The following is a 22526-nucleotide window of genomic DNA, read 5'->3' on the forward strand; positions in this document are numbered from 1 at the left end:
GAGGGAAAAGGCAGCTCAGGCAGAGAAGAGAACATCAAGTAAAGGATGCTTGGAGGACTCTCTCAGGATGTGAGATGCGTGCTGAAAGTAGACTATAGACCAAACACGATGACCACTCAATACCTCTATTGCAAACTACAAGACCCTTAAGGAAAGAGTAAGCAAATGGGAATTCCCTGCCACATAGGCAGGATGGGGTAGGAGGGCTATTAGGATCATTGGTGGTGGAGAATGGGCATTGGTGGAGGGATGGGTACTTGATCATTGTAGAACTGAAACCCAAGCACAAAAGTTTGTAAGTCTACAACTGTACCTCATGGTGTTTCACTAATGAAAAAAAATGATAGGGGGAAGGTGCAAAGGTGGTGGGCTTGGTGTTGGAATATTGAATGTCTGTAATTAAACTAATGACTTAATAAAGTTATTATTTAAAAAATAAATAAAGGCAGTCACTTAAATTTTCTATGAGTTATGAAAGTGGTGCCTAGGTTCTAAATTCCCCAGTCTATTGTTAGAACTCAGAAAATCATGTTTCATTATGGCTTAATTCTAGAATGAGTGTTCCATCCTTCTTTTATAGAATTATGAACTGTGTCTTTATTTACTTGCATGGCACAATTTTCAAATACGTGCCCATCCACTGCTCATGTTGTCTTTGTCATGGAATTAGGGAAATGTAGCATGAGATTTAAATTTGCAGCTGCTGTCCAATCAATGAGGAAAGGCTACCGTGCAGATAGTGCTATGATATGTGACATTAGCTATTCAACAGTTACAGTCCTTGGGACTTTTGATTTCTGTCACCCTGGAAAATGAGCAGCATTTGCGCTGACAGCTTTTTTTTCCAATTCACCCCTTTTAATGAATCTATTCTAACCTGAGGTATGCATTTAAATAAATTTTACACGCCATATCAAAACAGCAATATTAACAGTACTTGTTACCGCAAAATTCCATGCATATTACAAGGAATTTACCCATGCAATACATGTAGCCAAAATGGAGCTTTTAGATGACATCAATCTTAGAGGGTGACAACAATAGCCACAATACGCAGACCCATATTTTCTACTGGGTCTTGATGAGAACAAAAGTATGCTTTTGTGCAACATTCAAATTTGTCAAATAAGCACCAAAGAGAGATTTATTGCATAAGCTAAGGTTGCATAAAGAAAGTCCATATGCCGTGTACAAAAACTCCTATATCTCTAGGTCCCTAGATCCTAATGTGACAAGGATATTATTATCCACTAGAGTCATAAAGCCTTTTATAGAGATATTTTCCCCTTTAGCCCTGTTATTTTAATTTGTGCACAGATTTTAACACAGGCAATTTCCCCCTGCCAGGGTTTTTCACTAATATAATTATACTGTCTTAGCTCAAAATGGCCTTTGGTTCTTAGTCCACTGGGCTCAAAAGATTATTTTCTTGTGGTGGGAAACTCTCCACCCTGCCCAGGAGCTCACCATTATCTGCTCTCAACACCCCGATCCTCTGCATCCTTCAAGACGCTACACAGCTGGGCCCAGCATGAAAATGACAAGTGTTAGAGAGCTCCAAGAGTGTATTTTCCTCTGGCTGGGCATCTCAGCTTCTGGAGTCCTGTCAAGGCCATCACAACACATGCCTTTCAATAAAAAGTGATCCTAACAGGATTAAATGTAATTTAGAGTCAATAAGGAGAAGTTTGCTATCGGGCAGAATTATAATAGACAGTATCATCGGAAGGTAAAGCATTTGGAATGTTTTCAGGGACCCATTCTGCTGTAAAAATGAAACATGAAGAAGAAAATGTATTCTCAGTTCCATCTTGCACACAAATGAATTCATTCTATTAAAGTAGCAAGAACAGTATATTGTTATTTACAGGGGAGGAAAAGGGGGAAGAGAGATTGATAGAAGATGGAAAACACTACGAGTTCACCACCAATCCTCTTTACTTTGGATTCTGTATAGCATGGAAATTTATCCCTTAGAACATACAGGAATCCCAGTACATAATATTTTGTACAGGATACTCTGTTGTTAAAACCTATGCCGTACATATGCACAATGGAATACTACTCAGCAATGAACAATCTTGAGATGTTGCCATTTGTGACAACACAAGTGAACTGCAAGAAAGATAAAAATAAGCAAAATAAGAAAGAAGACAAACATCATATTAGTTCACTGGTAGGTAGACTATAGATAAATAAACTAAAGGAAGAAACAAAGCTCATATGAACTAAACCCCAATACTCTGATGACAAAATGGTGGTCAGCAGAGAGGCTGTGGATGTAGGGATGGTTGGAACAGGTAGAGAAAGTCAGGTGAATGGTGGTGGATGGAAATCAGTATTTTGGTGGTGGCCATGATGTAATGTATACAGATGTGGACTTATGGTTACATGTGCCTGAAACACACATAGTGTTCTAAGCCAATGTTCCCTTAACAAAAATGAACAAAAATCAGCACTCCTTAATTCACATGCTTAGGAATCACTCTTCCCTATGACCCCAGTGGAGGATTCTATTTTACCACATCTCCCTAATTCATGCCCTGCCACAATGCATACAGTATGTTCTCCCTAGTACCATAGTAGCCCATAATTCTAAAGCCCACCATTGAGTATCTCTGTCAAATTTTCTCCTGATTTCATTCTTGAAGATTCATTACGTCTTATGCTCAGTTCTATATCCCTCCCAGGACAACTAGAGCCTAAAATATTGTGATCCGTGATGAATATGTGTTCTCCAGGTAAAGTGTATTGCTATTAATTAGATAGTAGTAATTCCATCCGCTCTGATTTATTCTGCTTTCACAGTAATGAAACTCAGTGTTCTATTTTCCTCCTGCCTAGCACTGAGCAAAAGAACTAGTGCTAAGGATTATCATATAAATCCACTTTTTTGGTCATTCAGTGTTAGGGAAGTTTTCCAATATATTGCAAATGTATTCATTATTCCCCTATTCATAAAAAATAATTAAAAACTATAGGCTGAACACAAATTCTCAGAGCACAAAAGCCTGACTGAAACTCCAGCTTCAAATACTGCCATAGCCAGCATCTTTATGTGTTTGCTCATAAGAACTTGAACCTTTTCTTTCAGTGAAGGGCTTGGGTGGATATTTCTTGGTCATGTTTGCAATGAGTTACAAAATTAAACTCAGTATTGAAAGGAAAGAGAAGTAGTATTTTTGTATGTTTCTGGTAATGTAGAAATTACTTCCTCTAAATGTAAAAACACTGCCCCCTTCAAAAAAAATTTATCCCAAAAACATCCTCAGAATATAATTAGTTCACATTCCCTTTACCAAAAAAGAGGAGGAAAAAAATTTTTTAAATCCAGGCAAGAAGGAAGACAGGAAAAACTACAAGTATATCCAATCCATCATTGTGATACCCAAGCTTCTCTTTAGATAAAACAGACATAAAACACGTGCTTTACAAGTCTCAGATGACCTTCAAGACATCTAAGTACAGTATCTATGGATTTTTAACTATAATTAACAACTCTTGTTTTTCCATTTAAACAATCCAGGTTCTGTTTTCATGACAGGCAAAAAGCCTATCAATCTTGTTCTCAAATGCTAATACAAGCAATTAAAAATAACATTAATTAAAATACTACAGAGGCTATTATGTTTTGGGCTGGTGGATTTTTTCTCTTCACCTTAACCTCATGGCAATTTTCTGATTTACAGGTCTAATTAGGGAAGCACCCTTGGTTTAATCTGTCTCTGGGACGAAGGGCTGGCCTTTAAAATTCAGCGGAGAGCTGCAGAAGGAAACTCAGAGGCCGCAAAAGGAATGTTTATTTCACCTGGTAGACCAAATGTGACAGATCACTTTATTTACAGCACGAATATTAATTTTCTGGTTTTGGTAAGGAAAATACAGTGCTCATTTGTATTGCTGTAAAACTTGTAAATATGCCCTGTAGGATAAGTAATATTCAAAACAATATCCTAATTAAAAAGGAAAGCTCTGTTGTCTTGCAAGATAATACAAGAGTGCACATAAATTCTAAAAAGATATATGATAAAAGTGAAAAAGACAAGCTGGATAAAAGAGAATTGAAATAAGATTGTTGAAAATGTGCTTTTTAAATGAACACAAAGTGTAAGATAATGTCTCAATCAACAATAAAAATAACAAACCAGTAGGCGAAGATGTAATAGAATTTCCTGAATATACCATTTTAATCTTAATATAATTTCCCACAGTGCGTGCACTTTTATTGAACTACTATGACCATTTCTTTTTCACTCTGTCCAAAGGTACAAAGGGTGTTTTTGACTGTAAATGATTTCCTGAATATGACACCCCAAATCATCCAGAAATCGACCATATTTTTAAAAGGTGACATAGCATGTGCTCATGGCTAAAAGCCTCTGAGTATAGCAAAATAGATGCACTCTTAAGGAAGCAAAGTGAAAAACAAAACCACCTTCCACTTTCTCTACATCAGCACCTCCACCCCCTTTCCTTTTTACCCTCCACACAAAAGATGCAAAACAGGTGGGTAGGTGGTACAGCAGGTAGGATGCGCAGATGCTCAGTAGGACTGACCTAAACTCAATCCCTGGCACACCACAAGGGTATGCCCTACCAGTGTCACTTCCTAAGTGCAGAGCCAGGAGTATGCCCCTAGAACAAATAATAACCAAAAAAAAGGAACGACTTCGGTGGCACTCCACGGGACAGAAAATAGAGATGGCCAAGGAGGGCAGGGTCCAGAAAACAAACCTGAATGGCATCTGAGAAAGATGCATTACCAGGATCTCAGCTTCTCTAGTGGTAGAATAGACCTGATCATATTCAAGCCTGATAGACTTCAAGTGTTTACCTAACAGGACTTAACTATATATGTGAGGATACAAACTCCACGATATAAAAGATTTGTGTAGAAGACATGGAATCCAAAGAGACGTTTTTCATTTACTCCTGATGCCAACTAAGGAAACCCAGCCCATGCCCAATTCCAATTAAACCAAAAACAAGTCAGTCATTCAGTTACCACTATGAGGAACCCCTGCTCCTTCACTTACACACAATATGAATCATTTAATATAAAGGTAAAGGTAAAGGCCCTCCCGTTGTTCATCGATTTGCTCGAGCGGGCCCAGTAACGTCTCCATTGGAGACTTTGTTGTTACTGTGTTTGGCATATTGAATACATCACGGGGAGCTTGCCAGGCTCTGCCTTGCGGGCGAGATACTCTCGGTAGTTTGCCGGGCTCTCCGAGAGGGGCGGAGGAATCGAACTCAGGTCGGCCATGTGGACTTAATTTATGGGTGTAATCGTGTACTTATGAGTTTTAACTTTGTTAAATATTCCAAAGTAAAGGCAATGCCCTGTATATTATGTTGATTCTATTTTTATCTTATTTTGGTGGACATAAACATTTCAATATTTTTATTCTATTCTCAGTATAATTTGCTTTGTTGATTTACTTGACGTGTATCAGGTAAGAGAAAGATACATTGTTCATTATATATAGAAAAGGAACCAAACATATCAACAGTTCTATTTATCACTTAGTTTCCTTGTTGAATAGAATGAATAAATATATAATAAGACTAGTATTTAACAGACTTATTTTGTATAGTATTTTTAATAGTAAAACAATTATGGACCACAGGAAATTGGATCTACTAGGAAAATGTCAGTTTATGTAGGTAGAAAAAAAAAACAGACGAGAAAGCAAGTGTACTTTTAAGAGAAAATTTGTTGTCAGACTTGAAAATTATCAATAACCTGTCTTTGTAGATTTTAGAAATTTTTCTAGATAAATTTAAGTATTTGAATAGAAGTTTCCAAATCTATCTGATTTATTAATATAACAATCAGTAGCAGTGGTTTTCTATTATATTTGTTTGTTTTCTGGATCTACGTGAAAATAAGGAAAAGGAAATTATTATATCTCTAGACATCATATATTCCAATTTCAGATTCACTGTTCAGTGAGTGATTACAAAAGCAAGTTGAATTTTCTCTGATATGCATTTCCCTTGCAAAAACAAAGACTTCTTCTCCAGGTGGAACAGCTGAACCATTGTCTCTATTTTTGACCCTCTAGGCCATTGTTCCGAATGACCTTGGCGTACTCCTTGGCCGAACTATAAGGTACTCGAGGTCTAGCTGGATCTTCAAAGTCAACATGGAAGAAACCAAACCGGCTGCTATACCCCTGTGTCCACTCAAAGTTATCCAGAAGAGACCATGCACAATATACTTTGAGGTTGACTTCATCCAGTTGGATACCTGCAATTATAAAAAGAAAGGAAGAAAGAAGAAATAGGGTTATTTTTGTGAAAGGCTCTATGGAAACAGACAACATAATTGATGCCCAGAGATATAATAATTGGGTTGATGTCTCCTGTAGGAAATCACAGTAGGAACAGAGGAAAACTTCTCAACCCCCTTTTCTGGTTCGCGGTTCTAACCAAGAAGGGGCTTCACTCCTGTACTGAAATTATAGATTATATAAATTATTTCATGTGCTCATTTTAACATCTATTTTCTTTACCCATTCATTTACTCACACCTTTTCAATGCCTACCACTTTTCGGTCATATGCATGCAGAGACACTCAGACACAGTGAGGAAGAAATAAATACAGAGCCAGAAAAGGAAAGAGAGAGGGAAAGTTTCTTCCTACCACCTCAAATTATATTCAGTAAAGATATTGTCTAGCTTCTAGGCATAATCTTCAGACAATCCAGAAAACCATTGGTGAGCTAGAAGATGTTACCATGACGTGCTCAGAAAGTCCAGCACTTCCTTTTTGTCTCCATGTGGAATTGAAACATGACTTCTGATTTGGGAAATGGAATCTTCAAAATGAAAAGCATCATCTCAGAGTTCTAGCCCACTCTCCTAAACTGAGTCACGGTCACAGTCACAGTCCTCTCATTGTTCATCGATTTGCTCAAGCGGGCCCAGTAACGTCTCCATCATGAGACTTGTTACTGTGATTGGCATAACGAATATGTCACGGGTAGCTTGCCAAGCTCTGCCGTGCGGGCGAGATACTCTCGGTAGCTTGCCGGGCTCACCAAGAGGGGCAGAGGAATCGAACTCAGGTCAGCCATGGCCGCTTGTAAGGCAAACACCCTACCGCTGTGCTAACGCTCCAGTCCCCTAAACTGAGTAAAGCACCAAAATAGAATGTTATTCTCCCTGCTCCATTTGAACTCAGAATGATGCTCTTTAGGTATATATTCTCCTAAGGTAGACAGATTCACAACACATATTCAATATGTAATTTCATTTGTGGATGTGCCAAAGCACATGCATAGACTCCATTGTAAGATGCCAAGCTGCAAAGAATCATCTCAGTAGTTTTCCATTCATTTCCATTACTTTAAATTTCAGTTCATTTTTATTAGCATCTTTTCATTTTTAAAACAAGAGTAAATAAACACATGTAGAACGTATATTAATATCCATTGCTAAGCATTAAAACTAAGCTATGGGGTCTAGGGAGAGAGCTTTGTGGTCAGAGGTACAGGATTTTTATATGCTGTCCCCATATTTGATCCCTGTTACTGCATGGTCCCTAGAGCACTTCAAGGCGTTGACCTCATGGCCTGAGAAGCATCACATTGTTGGTCCAAATCATCTTCGACCTTTTTGACTTTTGACAATCCATACATGAAAGGTTCTGACAGGTTAAATGATATAAAAACATCTCTACTTTCGTATGTGGTGCCCTGCCAAGTGCTTTGCTTAGGGAGTGCCTTACAAATGGCCTCAAGGTAGGATTAAGCATTGGCTCTTTTTAAATAAAATGTGTTTACAAAGTGAAATATATACCACTCAACTACAGCCAGTTTTTCAGGAATTAAAACTTTTGTGAGGTATCTTTCTTCTACTTGTTCACATAATCATACATCTCCCCTCTGTTCTGTCAACGATAACCTACAAACTATGAATTTAAGAAAGATTTAAGTACTGGGAAGTATCTCTTTAAGAATTAAAGTGGGCGAAGCCAAATATTAGTCCAGAAAACAATTACCTCCTTTTTCTGCCTGATAATTCAATCAGAGGACAGGTGAGAATCTGTGCCTTTTCTTCCTCATTTGCAAAACTACAACCCTAAAAGCAAGCCTGCCAGCTATAAAGCCAGGCAGTTTCTGAAAACACACCCTGTCCCACTGATCATGTACAAAAAGGATTGATTCATGTGCTAAGCCAGGGGATAAAAACCATGCCTTCCCTGCTTGGAAGGGAACAAAAAGGAAATCTTGACAATTTCATTGTTCACTGCCAGGAGTTCCGCAGCAGGTACTAAACTGCCGAGTGACACTAGTGGATGTCTCTGCGTTTTCATTGCAGGGACATTCAAGTAGAGAATTACCTAGTTTGCTGAGAAACTAGCCTGCTGGAATTGTTTGCACTGTGCCACTACTGAAAAAAATTACAAAACTATGCTGGAAATTGCATGCCTCTCCTCTTGTGGTCCCCTCCAGAGCAGAGACCATCACCACTCATCTTGTCACGATATACAAGGTCCCAAACCTTAAAGGAGGGAAGACACTTAGAGAAGTCCACTCTCCTGTTTTGTGTTTTAATTAGTGTTGCAGACAAAGGAAACACCATATGACAGGAACTGTATGTGAGTACTACACTCTCACATATCACAGAGTTTGGGACTCAATGGCTAATCAGCAAGATTTTCACCTCAGCGCCAAATAGGTCAATTAGAAATATGCAAGAAGAAAAGTCTCAGAGTCTTATATATGTTAAACCCTTAATCAGGTTGTGTTCACTAGAAGAACCCCATGTCAGTGCTTTACTCCACATACATACCCACATCCACTCATTCACACACAAGTACACACACTGCCCAGTGTTAGCCAAACAATGTCTGCAAGACATCCCTCACACCCGACACAAACTACAAGTCGATAGGGTTCTGCAAACCATTCTCAACTTCAGTTATCTAAAGAGAAAATTATGGAATTCACTATTCGTTGTTCTACTCACTGTTGTTATTTTATTAGTCTGCAACTACAGCAGAATCTGGGGGATTCCATACACACAAACCCTCCACTGGACTCTCTCCTCTAGGAGTCAGGATAACTTATCCTCCTGGTACTGACTGTGAAACTCAACATGGAGCCTTCACAATCAAAGAAGCTCACCTGAGCTCACTGTCAGAGGATTTTTCTTTTTTAGCATTTCATTATATTGACCTACTGATTGATGACCTAGGTAGATGAGTTTAGTGATGAGGCCAAGTAACACAATGTCATTATCCAAAGTCTCCGTCATCATGCGCAGGGTTGGCATCTTAGTGAGTAACTAATCTCCGCACTAAGAAACAACAAAAAAATTACCAGCAGTTTTGTTTCTCTTTCAGAAGCAGAGGGCAAAAGCCAAAACACCCGTTCTTTGTACAAGTCCACATTCTTTACTATTATATGCACTCATGCGCACATGTCCACTCACACATACTCATGAGAGCAGCTATTTCAGAAGCTTATTATTTTGTAGCACTAGGCAGAATCTTCTCAAATTACTGATTTATAAAGGGCTGTTATTTGCCAGTGTTTGTCACATTATGAAGGGCTAGAAATTGGACACTCTATCAGTGGCATTTGTGTCTTCACAGTTTATAAACATAGATGAACTTTGTGTGCAAGATTGCGTAGGGTATATAAGATATCCATAAATGTCACACAACCATCAGGCTATCAAATAGACCAGTAATCTGCAGCCATGATAAGAAGCAGTGGAAAGCTTATAGACAATAGGAAAGGCAGCAAAGAAAAGTGAGCTAGACAAAGGAATGAGCAAGAAGGAAAAAACCCACTGGACTCCTCTGTGTTCCCTAATGGCAGACTATATCACTTGTACAAACTGTCTTAATATAAATAAGTAAGCATTCTAGATTAAAAAAAGTAAAGCAAATCTTGAGAGTAATGAAAAACTCACAATGTTGCAAAATATCACAGGCTGGAGAGATAGCACAGTGGGTAGGGCGTTTGCCTTGCATGCAGCTGAGCTGGCCAACCCGAGTTTGATTCTTCCACCCGACTCGAAGAGCCTGGTAAGCTACTGAGAGTATCTTGCCCTCACGGCAAAGCCTGCCAAGTTCCCCGTGATGTATTCGATATGCCAAGCACAGTAACAAGTCTCACAGTGCTACTGGTGCCCACTCTAGCAAATCGATGAACAATGGGAGGACAGTGACAGTGACAGATCACCAGGCAAAATAATGCAGTAGAATTTGAGTAGATTTAAGAAGTGGAAATTGGTAGTTATGCAGCGATTTTTACCTAATAAGAACCTTTCTCTATTTTTTTGGAGTAAGTATAGGTATCAAACTCCAGAGCTGTACTGGGTGGAAAATCTAGTATGAGGTACCACACAGATAATTAGCCTTCCAAAAGATTAATCCATGCAGACAAGGTGAGCCAGACAAAAGACAGTAATTGAAATGGCTCAAGCCACCTATTATTGGTTAAAAAAATACAGTCTGGATCTTGGATGGAAGTAAGTCCAAGTTTCTATAAGATGCTCCTTAAAGTTCTTTTTAGAGGTAAGCATCTATTTTCTATTTTTTAATTATTACAAAATGTTAGGTACAGTCATCAGCATGTGATAAAAAAAATAACCAAACATTGACAAATGATTATATAAAAAATAACTAGATTACAGAAGCAAGCTCATAAAAATCTCAATTATCAAAATTGCCACCAAGGCTTATAAAATAACTATGTTTCTATGCTAAAATAATAGAGATTTATGAAATACCTTCAAGTTTCAGGAATCTATAAAACATCACAGGGTAGATTGGGGAAAGGGGCTTATACTGGCTTGAGTCTGAATCCCTATCATGACTATAAAGGCCTCTCTAGTTTCCATAGTGCAATGGAGACACTATTATCAATTCAGGGCTAGTGTGAAGATTAAATGAGACAACATGGACCTCAATACAATACCTAGCCCATGAGAGGTTTTGGCTGATTTTTCTCTCTAGCCACTTCATAAGAGATGCGTAATTCAAAGAAGAGGTGTACCAATAGCTCTCCCAACCCCAGAAACACATGGATAAAGCATAATTTAAGTTTAACTGAATATTTGGACAACATAAGAAGGAAAAAGTGTCACAAGAATGTTAAGCCAAGGAGAAGTGAGCATGAGGACTAAGGGAGAAGAACAGACAGACTGCATACTTCTAAAGACAGAGCTTTTCAATAAGTTAAGAGTTTGTGTTATTTTCTCAAAAGAGGTATCTCCAAATCATTGTCTGGTTCCTGTCTTCCAGAGTCCTTTGAAACTGTTCTGAAATATATAAACCAGTAATACCTAAGCCAATGCCATAACAATTCCAACTGATGATACAAACCAAATATATGCATATATAGTTTTTAAAAGATTACAAAGCAACCTCAAATCAAAGTTGATGAAGTAGAATGAAAACAAATCCAAGATTAAGATACAACCATAGGAGTTTCTTTCAAAGAGTCATTTGCATGAATTTTTTGCTTAATATAAAAATAATGAAAAATCAAGTCCACACAAAGACATAACACGAAGAAAATATCAATATAAACACCAATTCACCAGGATATTGTTTTTTACTGTGTTGAGTCCACCTGAATAGTTGAAATTACTTGAGGTAAAGCAAAAAAAATAATAATAATCACTAGCCCCATCTAACGGTGATTGAAGGCAGAATCTCTTGGATTATATGATAGATCAAAATGATATATTGAAGTCTCAAAATCCAGTACCTCAATATATTACATCATTTGGATATGAGACTTTAAAGGGGGTGATTCAACTAACTGCAGTATTTGGGATGAGATCATTGAAAATGAAATATTTCCTTATATGTAGAAAGATAATATGCTATGTGTACATAGAGAAAATATCAGCAATAAATGGCTATTGAAAACCCGAAACGCCAGATGACATAGAAGTCAAATATGTTCATATCTTGATCTTATGTTACCAGCTTCAGAACCATGTGAAAATTAATTTCTTTTATCCAAATCACAAAATCAATTGCATTTAATTGTAACATTCCTAGCAAATGAATACAGATTATAACTTGAGAATTTACGTTTTAATAAACACTTTTAGTAATTTTTGTCTTTAATCACGTTTAAGACTCATAATCCTAAAGTAAGTGTGACAGTTGACTACCATGTATGGAACATGGCTTCCCAACCAGGTGTATCCTTCTTGAAACATATCAATATTAAAAATTGCTTTTTCCCCTAACACTTCTCTCTTCTCTTCTTCCCCTTAATTGTCTTCATGGGAGATATCATACGCAGAGAGACACACTATATACCCTGACTTGGACATGTGACTAGCATGGATGACCATTGAAAAATGGATACACTTCTGCATGTTCAAGAGTGAAAGGCACCTTCTCATCCCACTGCTTAGTCAAAGCTTGGCTTTATCCAGTGAATCATGAGAAATTCTCACAATATGTAATGAGGTGATTGGAGACTCCCCACAGAGATGTGTCTATTAAAAACCTATAAATGTGACATTGTTTAGTTTAAAAGTAATTGCAAGTGAAGTTCGGGACCTCAAAGTGAGTTTATCTTGAATAACAAAGAGTATAAAATCTAACACAAATGCTGTTAAAAGAGAAGGGAAGGTCATATACAGAGGATGTGAAATGAGAACAGAATAATGGGTCTAAAAGCCAAGAAAAGGCAAGGGGGCCATTAGAGCTGGTAGAATCACGAAACAGATTCTCCTTAGAAACTAAAAAGGAAACCGATCTTATTGACATCTTAATTTCAGGCTTCTGGCCTCTAGAGATGTAAAGAAAATAATTTATGCTATTTTTCTGCCACCAAATTTGTACTAGTGTACAAAAGCAACACCAGAAACACATGTATCATTCTCTGCATAGCCCGTGGCCAACCTAGTTCCAAAACTCAACCCACTCTTCTGATTTTGTAAATGCCTGTTGGATTCTTTGTCAAGGCCTAGCAAAGATGGTAAGATTCCTCAGGACAAAGCAGATTTTCTGGCTGTTACCTTTACATGACTTTGAAAATGTTTTTCTTTGCATTTTGTTACTGTGTACTAGAACACATCAATGAGAGAACAACTTCAGCTGCAACCATTTCTGCAAGAAAGCTGGTAGACCGGCATTTTTCTCCTTTCTTCGGGAAAAATTAATTTAATTCAAAACTATTGGAAAAATCTAAGCATAGGAAATGCACAATAAGTCCTCCACTTCCTGACTCACTCACCCACCCTTCTATCAGAGGTTGGGCAGCATCTGTGGGACATTCACAAAATGTCCCAATAATCCCAACACAGATTTTCTCACCTGCAGATGGGAACACACAATAGCAAAGGCCATAAACTCTGACCAAAAGAAAGGAGCCTTTGAAAACTGAAGTCTAATATTTAAATATTTTCTAGAGAAATATCCGCTAACCAGACATGAGTGGTAGCCCTTTCTTGACTATACTCTCCTTGCCATTTACATTAGACTTTGGGAAGGAAAACAAAGCTGTGAATAGAAAGATATTGAAAGGGATTATATAAAAATATCTAAATCATAAAGCTCTTCTGAAAACTTGAATCTTCCACTGTCCCCTTGTATGTGTTCTCCATCAAATTATTTTTACAGTCACTTCTGCTGCAGTCGAGAAGCTCTTATGGGAATCAAATTTTTCAGCAAGTGAAGCCTTCTTCCTCCAAAGAGCACTCCTTACTTCACACCTCTTCCCCTTTCTCTCTTATTCCTTCTTCAGGCTTTCATTTTCAACTTCCATAAAAGTCTAGTCATAAGGCCTCCTTGGGTTGTGGGTGGATGGTAAATAAATGAACACATAGAAATGTCTATAAATAATGGCTAGCTTATAGTATACACTAAATATACACTACTTGTTAATATTGCTGCCACTTTTGCTGCTGCTGCTCCTATTATTGTTGTTACTTCTCTCAGAGTCTGGAAAAGCAATGAATGAAACCTGTTTTATCACTTCCTCCCATCTGGCTTCACACAGATTTTCGAGGGTGTAGAGTCAGCACAAAACGCTCAGTGCTGAGAACCAGAGAAATCAGGGCATCAGGGGACAGAGCAGCATCTGGGGCGGGGATTGTGTTCTGTGGATGCAGGTCAGTTGTGGGTCATGAAAAATAAATCACTGAGACAAGGAACTGGGGGTGAAGCTGTAAGAGTCACAGGGCGCTGCTGAAGCCTCCCCAATCTAGCGTTTCCCCCAGATGGGAAGGGTCTCTCTCAAATCTTCTGATACCCAAAGGCAATGCCCCTCCCCCAACTCCATTAGCGCAATAGATTATTTTGTGCTTGGAAATGGAAATGTCCTCGTGAATGAAATAGTCCCTCTTTTTTTGTGGAACATAACAGCTTAAATGGAAGACATATCTTAATCAAATTACCACCCTGTGTGCCTTTAATTGCAATCTGTGAAATGTATTATGGAGAAGAGAAATGGAGACTGTGAGAACAAATCGCATATTAGTTGACATTTATTATGGTTTAGGGTAACTCTTCAAAGGGTTTTGTGTGTGCCTTAATTCACTCAATCTTTAGAGTAAACATCTGAGTTAGAGGAATACTATAGTCATTCCCATTTTACAGATAAAGGAGTGAATGTGTAAAAAGGTTAGGGGCCATTTACAAAATTCATCAAAATTTGGAGTATCTATCATATATCATGGTACATTATTGTATTAAAGAATATTGTACTCACTTGAATGTTCTCTAAAAGATTAGAGCTGAGAGTATCTCACAACCGTGAAAAATGGAACATATATGAGGTAAGAGAATGTTTGCTGATGGCACTCTGATAATTTTTCAATATTTGAGTTTATAAAATCAACATGTTGTATATCTTTAATTTTCATGAAAATTACATACCAATATGTTTCATATTTATATGTCAATTATATACCAATAGAGCAGAGAAAGAAATAATTATTAGGAGAAAGATATAAAATATGGACAGAGATATAAAATCCATATAAAACTTAAAGAATTTTGATCTCTGTCCTAGCAAAATGGTCATAGAAGATTGGGTGTTTGATCATTGTATTACTGAAACTCAATCTTGAAAACTGTGTAAATATATCTCATGGTGATTTAATAATAAAAAAGAAAGAAAGAAACAGATGGTATTATCCAAAAAAAGTCGTAGAAAGAGTTTAAACTAGGGGGTGACTTATGCTAATTCACATTTTTAGATTACTCTGACCTTTGTGAAAAATAGATTTTAATGTAGCAAAAAAGGAATGTGAGAGAGTGTTTAAAAGTAATTGCAGTGAATAATGAAAGCCAATGAGTTTTTGGTCTAGTTTACCTTAAATAAAGACAGACAATCAGATGGATTCAATAGATATACAGATAAAAAACTCAACTGGATTGGAAAACACAGTAGAGATCAGTGGTAGCAGAGGTAAGGTAGCATAGTTATGAAATTTGAGTGAATATTGTTGAGAGGGCTGGAGCGATAGCACAGCGGGTAGGGAGTTCGCCTTACACGCGGCCAACATGGCCGACCCGAGTTCTATTCCTCCACCCCTCTCGGAGAGCCCGGCAAGCTACCGAGAGTATTCAATATGCGAGACACAGTAACAACAAAGTCTCCAATGGAGATGTTACTGGGCCCGCTCAAGCAAATCGACGATCAACAGGAGGGCCTATATTGTTGGGAATCTCTAAGTTAAGGATTACTAGGCATAGCAACAATTTTTAAGTTGCTTGCAATAATTTATTAAATTCGATGTTCCAACTTCAATCCCACCACCATTGTACCTTCCTACCACCATTATTTTAAATTTTCTCACCACAGCCCAATCCTGCCCCCAAAGGAGGTCCTAAGTAATTTATTTTGTATTGTTTGTTTTGAATAATTTGCTAAAAATGATCCAAAATAGTTTCCTAAGAGGAAAGTGTGTGAAGATTGTTGTATCTTACCATGGAGCCATTAAGCCCTTGTATAAGCAATTACTAACACGTCATAAACAACTTTTGGAGTAGAGGCAGAGAGATTATACATCAAGTTTTGGTTATGACTCTAAGACATGTTTTGACTTTCAGGCTAAGAAGTGAATATGTAGTTGGGTAGAACATATTAACATTTTTATTTCTTTCTAATACTAAATAATACTTCATTGTAGGTTTATTTACATTTTGTTTTTCATTCATTCATTAATGGACTTTTGAGCTATCTTCGTACTTGGGCTTTTTTGAAAATTCTGCTATGGGGCAGGAGCCATAGTACAGCAGCTAGGTCACTTGCTTTGCAAGCAGCTGATCCAGGTTCAATCTCCTGCTCCCATATGGTCCTCTGAGCACAGCTAGTAGTGGTCCCTGAGCACAGAGCTAGGAGTATCCCCGAGCAACCCTGGATGTGTTCCAAAAACAAACAAGCAAAAAATGATGCTATGAACATAAATATACAAGTAAACATTTAAGCTTTAAATGTTATTTAGACCAACATTAGAACAACTTTAGAGAATTCAAGAAAGTAAAGATTTTTTAGGTTAGGGAGATGCAAAAGCTGGGAGATAAAAGTTTGGAGATCATCAGATATAGTATTTGACAGAAGAAATTGTAACTCAATTTTATCACAGCTGAGTACTGAGTCATTCTCCATGGAGATATATGTACACTAAGGAGACAAAGTAAAACTTTGTAATGACTTGGGGATTTGAACTGCAATGAATTCTATAAATACATTGAGGTATAACGATAAATGCTGAAATGCTATGATGTTGCAAGCTAATAATAAATCATTAAAAAAATACAATTCTGTTAAATGCCAAAAACTTTTCTCTGCCCTACCCACCTCTACCTTTTCTTTTCTATATTTTTGTTGAAGCAATATAGCATTATATTATCTAAGTTCCATATGTACATCATTATAAATCAATTTATACATATGTAAATTATACATAGATATTATACATGTACATATATACAATTAGACATTCACTTAATCACTTAATCACTTAATCCCCGTTATTCATCGATTTATTCGAGCGGGTGCCAGTAACGTCTCCATTCATCCCGGTTGCGTGCTAGCGTAGCCCAATGGTATCTGTTCGTTTTAGGAACATGTAGAGCCTCAAACCGATCATTTAGGGTCTTGACGAAGAAGTCTGACCATCTTATAGGTGGGCGTCCACGTGATCTTTTGATGTCCCGTGGAATCCAATCAGTAATGGCTCTAGTCCAGCGGTTGTCTGTAAACCTCATTACATGTCCAGCCCATCTGATTTTTGATGTCTTGGCAAATGAGACAGCGTCTCTGATTCTTGAGCGTTGACGAAGATCAGAACTCCGGATTCTATCTCTCATTTGAGTGAATCGTGATATTCCAAGCATAGTTCTTTCGATTCCTCTTTGAGAGACCCGAATAGTGTTCTCATCCTGTTTTCGTAGGGTCCAGGTCTCTGAGGCATATGTTAATGCAGGAAGAATAGTGGAATCAAAGAGATGTGCTCGTAGTTGGAGGTTCTTTGTCCTTTTAGTTATTTCTTCAATGCTCTTGAAGGCATTCCAAGCCGCTCTCTTCCTCCTGCGTAACTCAGGTGCCAGGTCATTCATCATGTTGATTTCTCGACCTAAGTATATATAACTGTTGCATTCGGAGATGGTGGTTCCGTTGAGAGCGAATGGAGCGTCAGGAACAAGGCTGTTTCTCATAAACATTGTCTTTGTAAGATTCAGCTGTAGTCCAATTAGACATATATGCATTATTCTCACCAGCACAAATCCAATTCTGTCTTTTACCAAACAACTCATCACTTTTAGCCTCTTTGCTTTACCTTCCATAAGAAGAGAATCACTAACCAATAACCACTAATTTGCTGTTATACTCTGAAAATCCAGTATTTTTAATTTTTCCATTTTTTTTAATTTTCATTTTTCCATAGACTTCATATGGGTGAAATCATGTAGTATCTTTCTCCATCTTTTTTACTCCACTGAGCATATCTTTCTGGTCTAGGTACATCTAGGTTGTTATAAATCATGTGTAAAATAAAGTTTGAGGTTCACCTCACTTCTCAAGCCTATCCACACTTTAACATTCCTAATCCCAATAAAGGGCCCTAACAATCCGTTCAATTCACCACACCACAAATCCACAAGTCGTGTTTGCTTCAGTTCTTTCAATATTCTCTTCCACTATCAATCAGACTCAGCCTCTGTTTATTTCTTGATGCTTCTAAATTACCAGCGCTTCTTCACTACTTTTCCTGCCATAATTCTTGCACACAGTGTGTACATTCTACGCAACTGAATGTACACAAGGTTTAGCCTAAACCTTGGCCCTGTTTAGCCCCAAGCCCCCAGTGTTTTTTTGTTTCACTTAGTGAATCCTTTATAATCAGCCATGACCTTTAAAGCCTGACGTGACTAGTCCACTACCTTACCCCTCTTCTTCCTGTCTTCCATATTTCATTCCTGGCCACACTGGGCTTCTTTTCTGCTTGAAATTTGTTCCATTCTGTCCTACCCTGAAAAAATTTGCTCTCCTCTTTTTATTGATAAGACAATAGCACTGTAGCACTGTCATCCCATTGTTCATCCATTTGCTCAAGCGGGCACCTGTAACATCTCCATTGTGTGACTTGTTACTGTTTTTGGCATATCAAATACACCGTGGGAAGCTTGCTAGGCTCTGCCGTGTAGGTGGGATACTCTAGGTAGCTTGTTGGGCTCTCCGAGAGGGACAGAGGAATCAAACCTGGGTCAGCCACGTGCAAGGCAAACGCCCTACCCGCTGTTCTATTGTTCTGCCCTTTATTGACTTATTGGTAAGTCAATTAAGAGAAGAATACATGAAGAATGTCAGCAAACCATGTTGCTCAAATGAAGAGTAAGTTACTTTTTCTTGGACTTTAGAAGAACTGAAAGAACAGAATTCAATAAAACACCACACAGCTTCAAGGGTCAATGAAATCAGGCAATTCACTGCAACTTAGATGGAACTGGTAGATGTCATGTTAAGTGAAGTCAGAAGGACAAACACAGGATGATCGTGCTTATCTGTGATGTGTAGAATAACAGGATGAGGGAGTGTAAGATATTAAAGGGGGTATACTCAGACCCTTGACCCTAGAGTATAGAAAGAAGAAGAATGGGGAAGGAAAGAGGTAATGAGAAGTAATAGGGGCAAGGGTCAGTGGCCAAGGGCAGATTGGAGAGGTAATGGTGTGGTGCATTTACCTAAACCACAGACACTTTATAACCTAAACATACAATACTGAAAACAAGAGATTCAAACTATAAAAACCATACTTAAAAATGTAGCTGTAAAAGAGGCAGGCTGGGGGTGTGGAGGAGAACTGGGTGACAATAATGGGAGGAAGTTGACACTGGAGGTAGGATTGATGCTAGAACATTATATCCCTAAAAATTAGCTATGAATAACTTTGCAAATTATGTTGCCTAATAAAACAAATTTTAGTACTGAAAATAATTGTTTTCAAATAAGCAAGCAGAGAATATAGCTCACAAAAAGGCAAGCTTATTTTCTTAACCGAGGTGACAAGATTCAACTCCAAATTCACCTTGTCTAAATAAAGATGGAGGTTGTCTTCTTCCAAAGTGATGGAGTCAAGGCTCATTTTGCATGCTAGAATATTTTTTCTGTCATCACTTGACTTGGGACCATGTCTCTTGTCAGTTACTCATATTCCTGTACACATACGATAAATGCTGAATAAATTACATTAAATGCCCCTTAAAAAGCCATTCTCAGAGGAGTCAATGACACCTTCTGTTAATGACAAAGGGAAACCAAGCAAATGTTAGCATTACCCTCACTACACTACCATTATAACAATATTTCAAGTACTTGCCTGTATGAACACTTAATTTCCTGGAGACAAAGAATGTGGGAAAGTGAAGAATCAGAGAGTTGAGAAGAAAGAACAATGACATGTCTTCAAAGTGCTGTGGTGTAAATATTCAGAATCCTGGCACCAAGTTCAAGCCCAGGTGGGAACTCCTCACCCAGACTGCCTGTCCTGCCCGACTGTTCAAGTCTCACTAGTCTGCATTTTAAGGACAATGAAGGACACTGCCTGGTGATGTGGCCACAAGCTGTTCAGGGAAGAGACTTTGCTCAGCACATTTCGGCTAGTGAGCAAAGCTGGCTCGTTGCAGAGAGTCACATAAAATAAATAATCATGCAAAAGCAGATTTGTTCTGATAGGACTCTGACAGCTGCTCCGAGAGGTGGGTCCTTGCAAGCCCATCTTTCCACCGTGAACTGACCCAAAGATCCAGGCAAACTCCAGACAGGACCATATGGCCTAGAATAAAAACATATTTCAAACTCTGTTTATTATGCATATCTTTCAAAGGTTCACTAGTCTGTGTTGAAACACCACACCTGCAAGGCTTTAATAAGCTTCCCAAGCAAGTACAATTATAAAATCGCAGACACCTGAAGAGTTTGCCTTCCCTTAACCCTCAGCACACTCACTGCCCACCGGTGAGTAGTCTCATTCTTTTTAATTATATGGGTTTGCTGTAATTTGTAAGCAGCAATCAATATTTATTCAGAAAAGAAAACTTCTATGGAGAGCAGAGAGGAGGATCACGAAGGCTTTCTCCGTCTAAACTTTGGGGATTCTGACACTATTGCATAAAGAACACTTGGGTCTTTCTGAAAGAAAAAAAAGTTCAATCATACCATTCTGTCAAGGCGAGAGAACATTTGACGTGAATTTATGTCAGGCTGCATTCACAAGCAAGGTCAAGGGCAGAGGGGCATGAACAGTTTCCCTTTACAAGTGAGATCTATAATTCCACATCTAGTGTGGATATTTGAGAAGCAGTCTGTTCATCATTCACCCAACAAGTATTCACTGAGAAGCTATCATATGCTGGATTCCAGGGTTGGTGTGGTGGTTCAGAGATAAGTATCACTTAGTTTCAGCCCTCAGGAGTTGGTGGTCACATACAGGACATAGACTTCAAAAGGATTGTTTGGAGAAAACAAGGAATCATGGGAAATAAAAGATACCAGAGGAGCAAAGATGAAATTGAAGCTCTCCTGGGAAGTTTCAGCACTGCTTTCCAGAGGAACAGGTATTTGAAGAGAAAACTTGAAAGATAGGTTCATTAGCTATTTAAGTAAGGACCGGAATGAAAGTTGATGCTACACTCACGTGTCAATATCTATCACCTTTCCTAAGTCCATAAACAGCATACGGTACTTTAAGTCACCAACGTAGCAACATAGTCAAAGTAATATAGGAAAAGACTCCAAACCTGTACCTTTAATTAGTTTATGCATGAGGAATATATGTGTGTCTGAGATAGTTCATATGATCAAATGTTGGGTTTGGAACAGTTCATATGAACAAATGTTAATGGCACTAAAATGTCTCTAAGATTTTCTCTAATATAAGAATCTATATGAAACTTGGAAGGGATTTATTTTTCATTCCAAAATATTATATAAAAGTTCAGTTTAGGATTTTAAGTATTCATTTTAGATATGATGGCTTAGACTATTTATTAAGCAGAGTAGCTGAGTGCTGCCAAGAATCTATCTTATTCCCTTTGGTTGAGCATCAAAATGATTTACATCATAAAAATGATTATACCATATTTGGCCTTCAAAATTAAGAATATAAGACCAATAATGACAGGTAAAATAAATATTTTAACTAGAAAAGTAAAAGACAACTTGCTTCCTTAAGAAACTGATGATATATAATATAGGATATCATCAGTAATCTGCAAGAAGGTAACCTTATTTGACCAGAAGTTGTTATATGACAAGTACACTGAAAGCATAAAAAGGAACGAAGGTAGGAAGGAGTGAAGAGAAAAAGAACAAAGAAGAAACGAACAAACAGAAAGAGAAAGGGAAGGAGAATAGGCAGGAAGAAAGGCAGAAGAAAGTATAAGGAGGAAGATATGGGGCAAAGGAATGAACAGAGGAAGGGATAGAAAAGGCAAAGGAAAAACATCCATTTACTGGAATACTGGTTACTTCAATATATCTAAAAAAAATCTTCACGCTCTCAACAATAATGTGTAAATATGTATATTGGAACATTATTTTTCAAGTGTTTTCTGATTCAAGGACAATAGCAGAGCATTTCAATAGATGGTTCCCAAGCACAAGGAGAAAGGAATAGCTATTATCCATTACCAAAAAACGAGGGTGTTTGCTAAAAGTTTAGAGAAAGCAATATATATGTTTAAGATGGTTGCGGAAAGATGTGAGACACAAAAGGATCAAAACTCAGTTGCTTCTTCCAAAGACTGTTCTCTCAAGATCCAACTTATCTTGCCCTTCAAGATCCAACTTATCTTCACAAGAGTTCGTGGTTTAGCTCAGTAGTAAAGATCATTTCCCTCTCCATTTTACTCACATTTTAAATGCATCTTGAATGAATGTGTATAGTAGCAAAAGTCAACAGTGTCAGAGGAAGTCTGATGAGGGCCTGACAGAGCATGGCATTGGCAGAACCAAGTGCTAGATCATCTCTTTTAATTTGTGTCACTGTCTCTCACACATCAGTTCATAATTTCTTGTTTTGC

General features: G+C 37.8%; 1 protein-coding gene across 1 annotated transcript in view; it reads right to left on the reverse strand.

Moving 5' to 3' along the window:
- Positions 1-5594: 5594 nt before the first annotated feature.
- The window catches only part of LOC130034010 (cytosolic beta-glucosidase), a 117913-nt gene continuing 100981 nt past the window's right edge, over positions 5595-22526 (reverse strand). Inside the window, exon 5 of the mRNA XM_056125611.1 lies at positions 5595-6253. Within this exon, the coding sequence (XP_055981586.1) occupies positions 6051-6253 (203 nt within the window). The 3' untranslated portion in view covers positions 5595-6050. The remainder of the gene's footprint in view (positions 6254-22526) is intronic.

The sequence above is a fragment of the Sorex fumeus genome, unplaced genomic scaffold (assembly GCF_029834395.1).
Source record: "Sorex fumeus unplaced genomic scaffold, SorFum_2.1 ptg000055l, whole genome shotgun sequence".
Lineage (NCBI taxonomy): Eukaryota > Metazoa > Chordata > Mammalia > Eulipotyphla > Soricidae > Sorex > Sorex fumeus.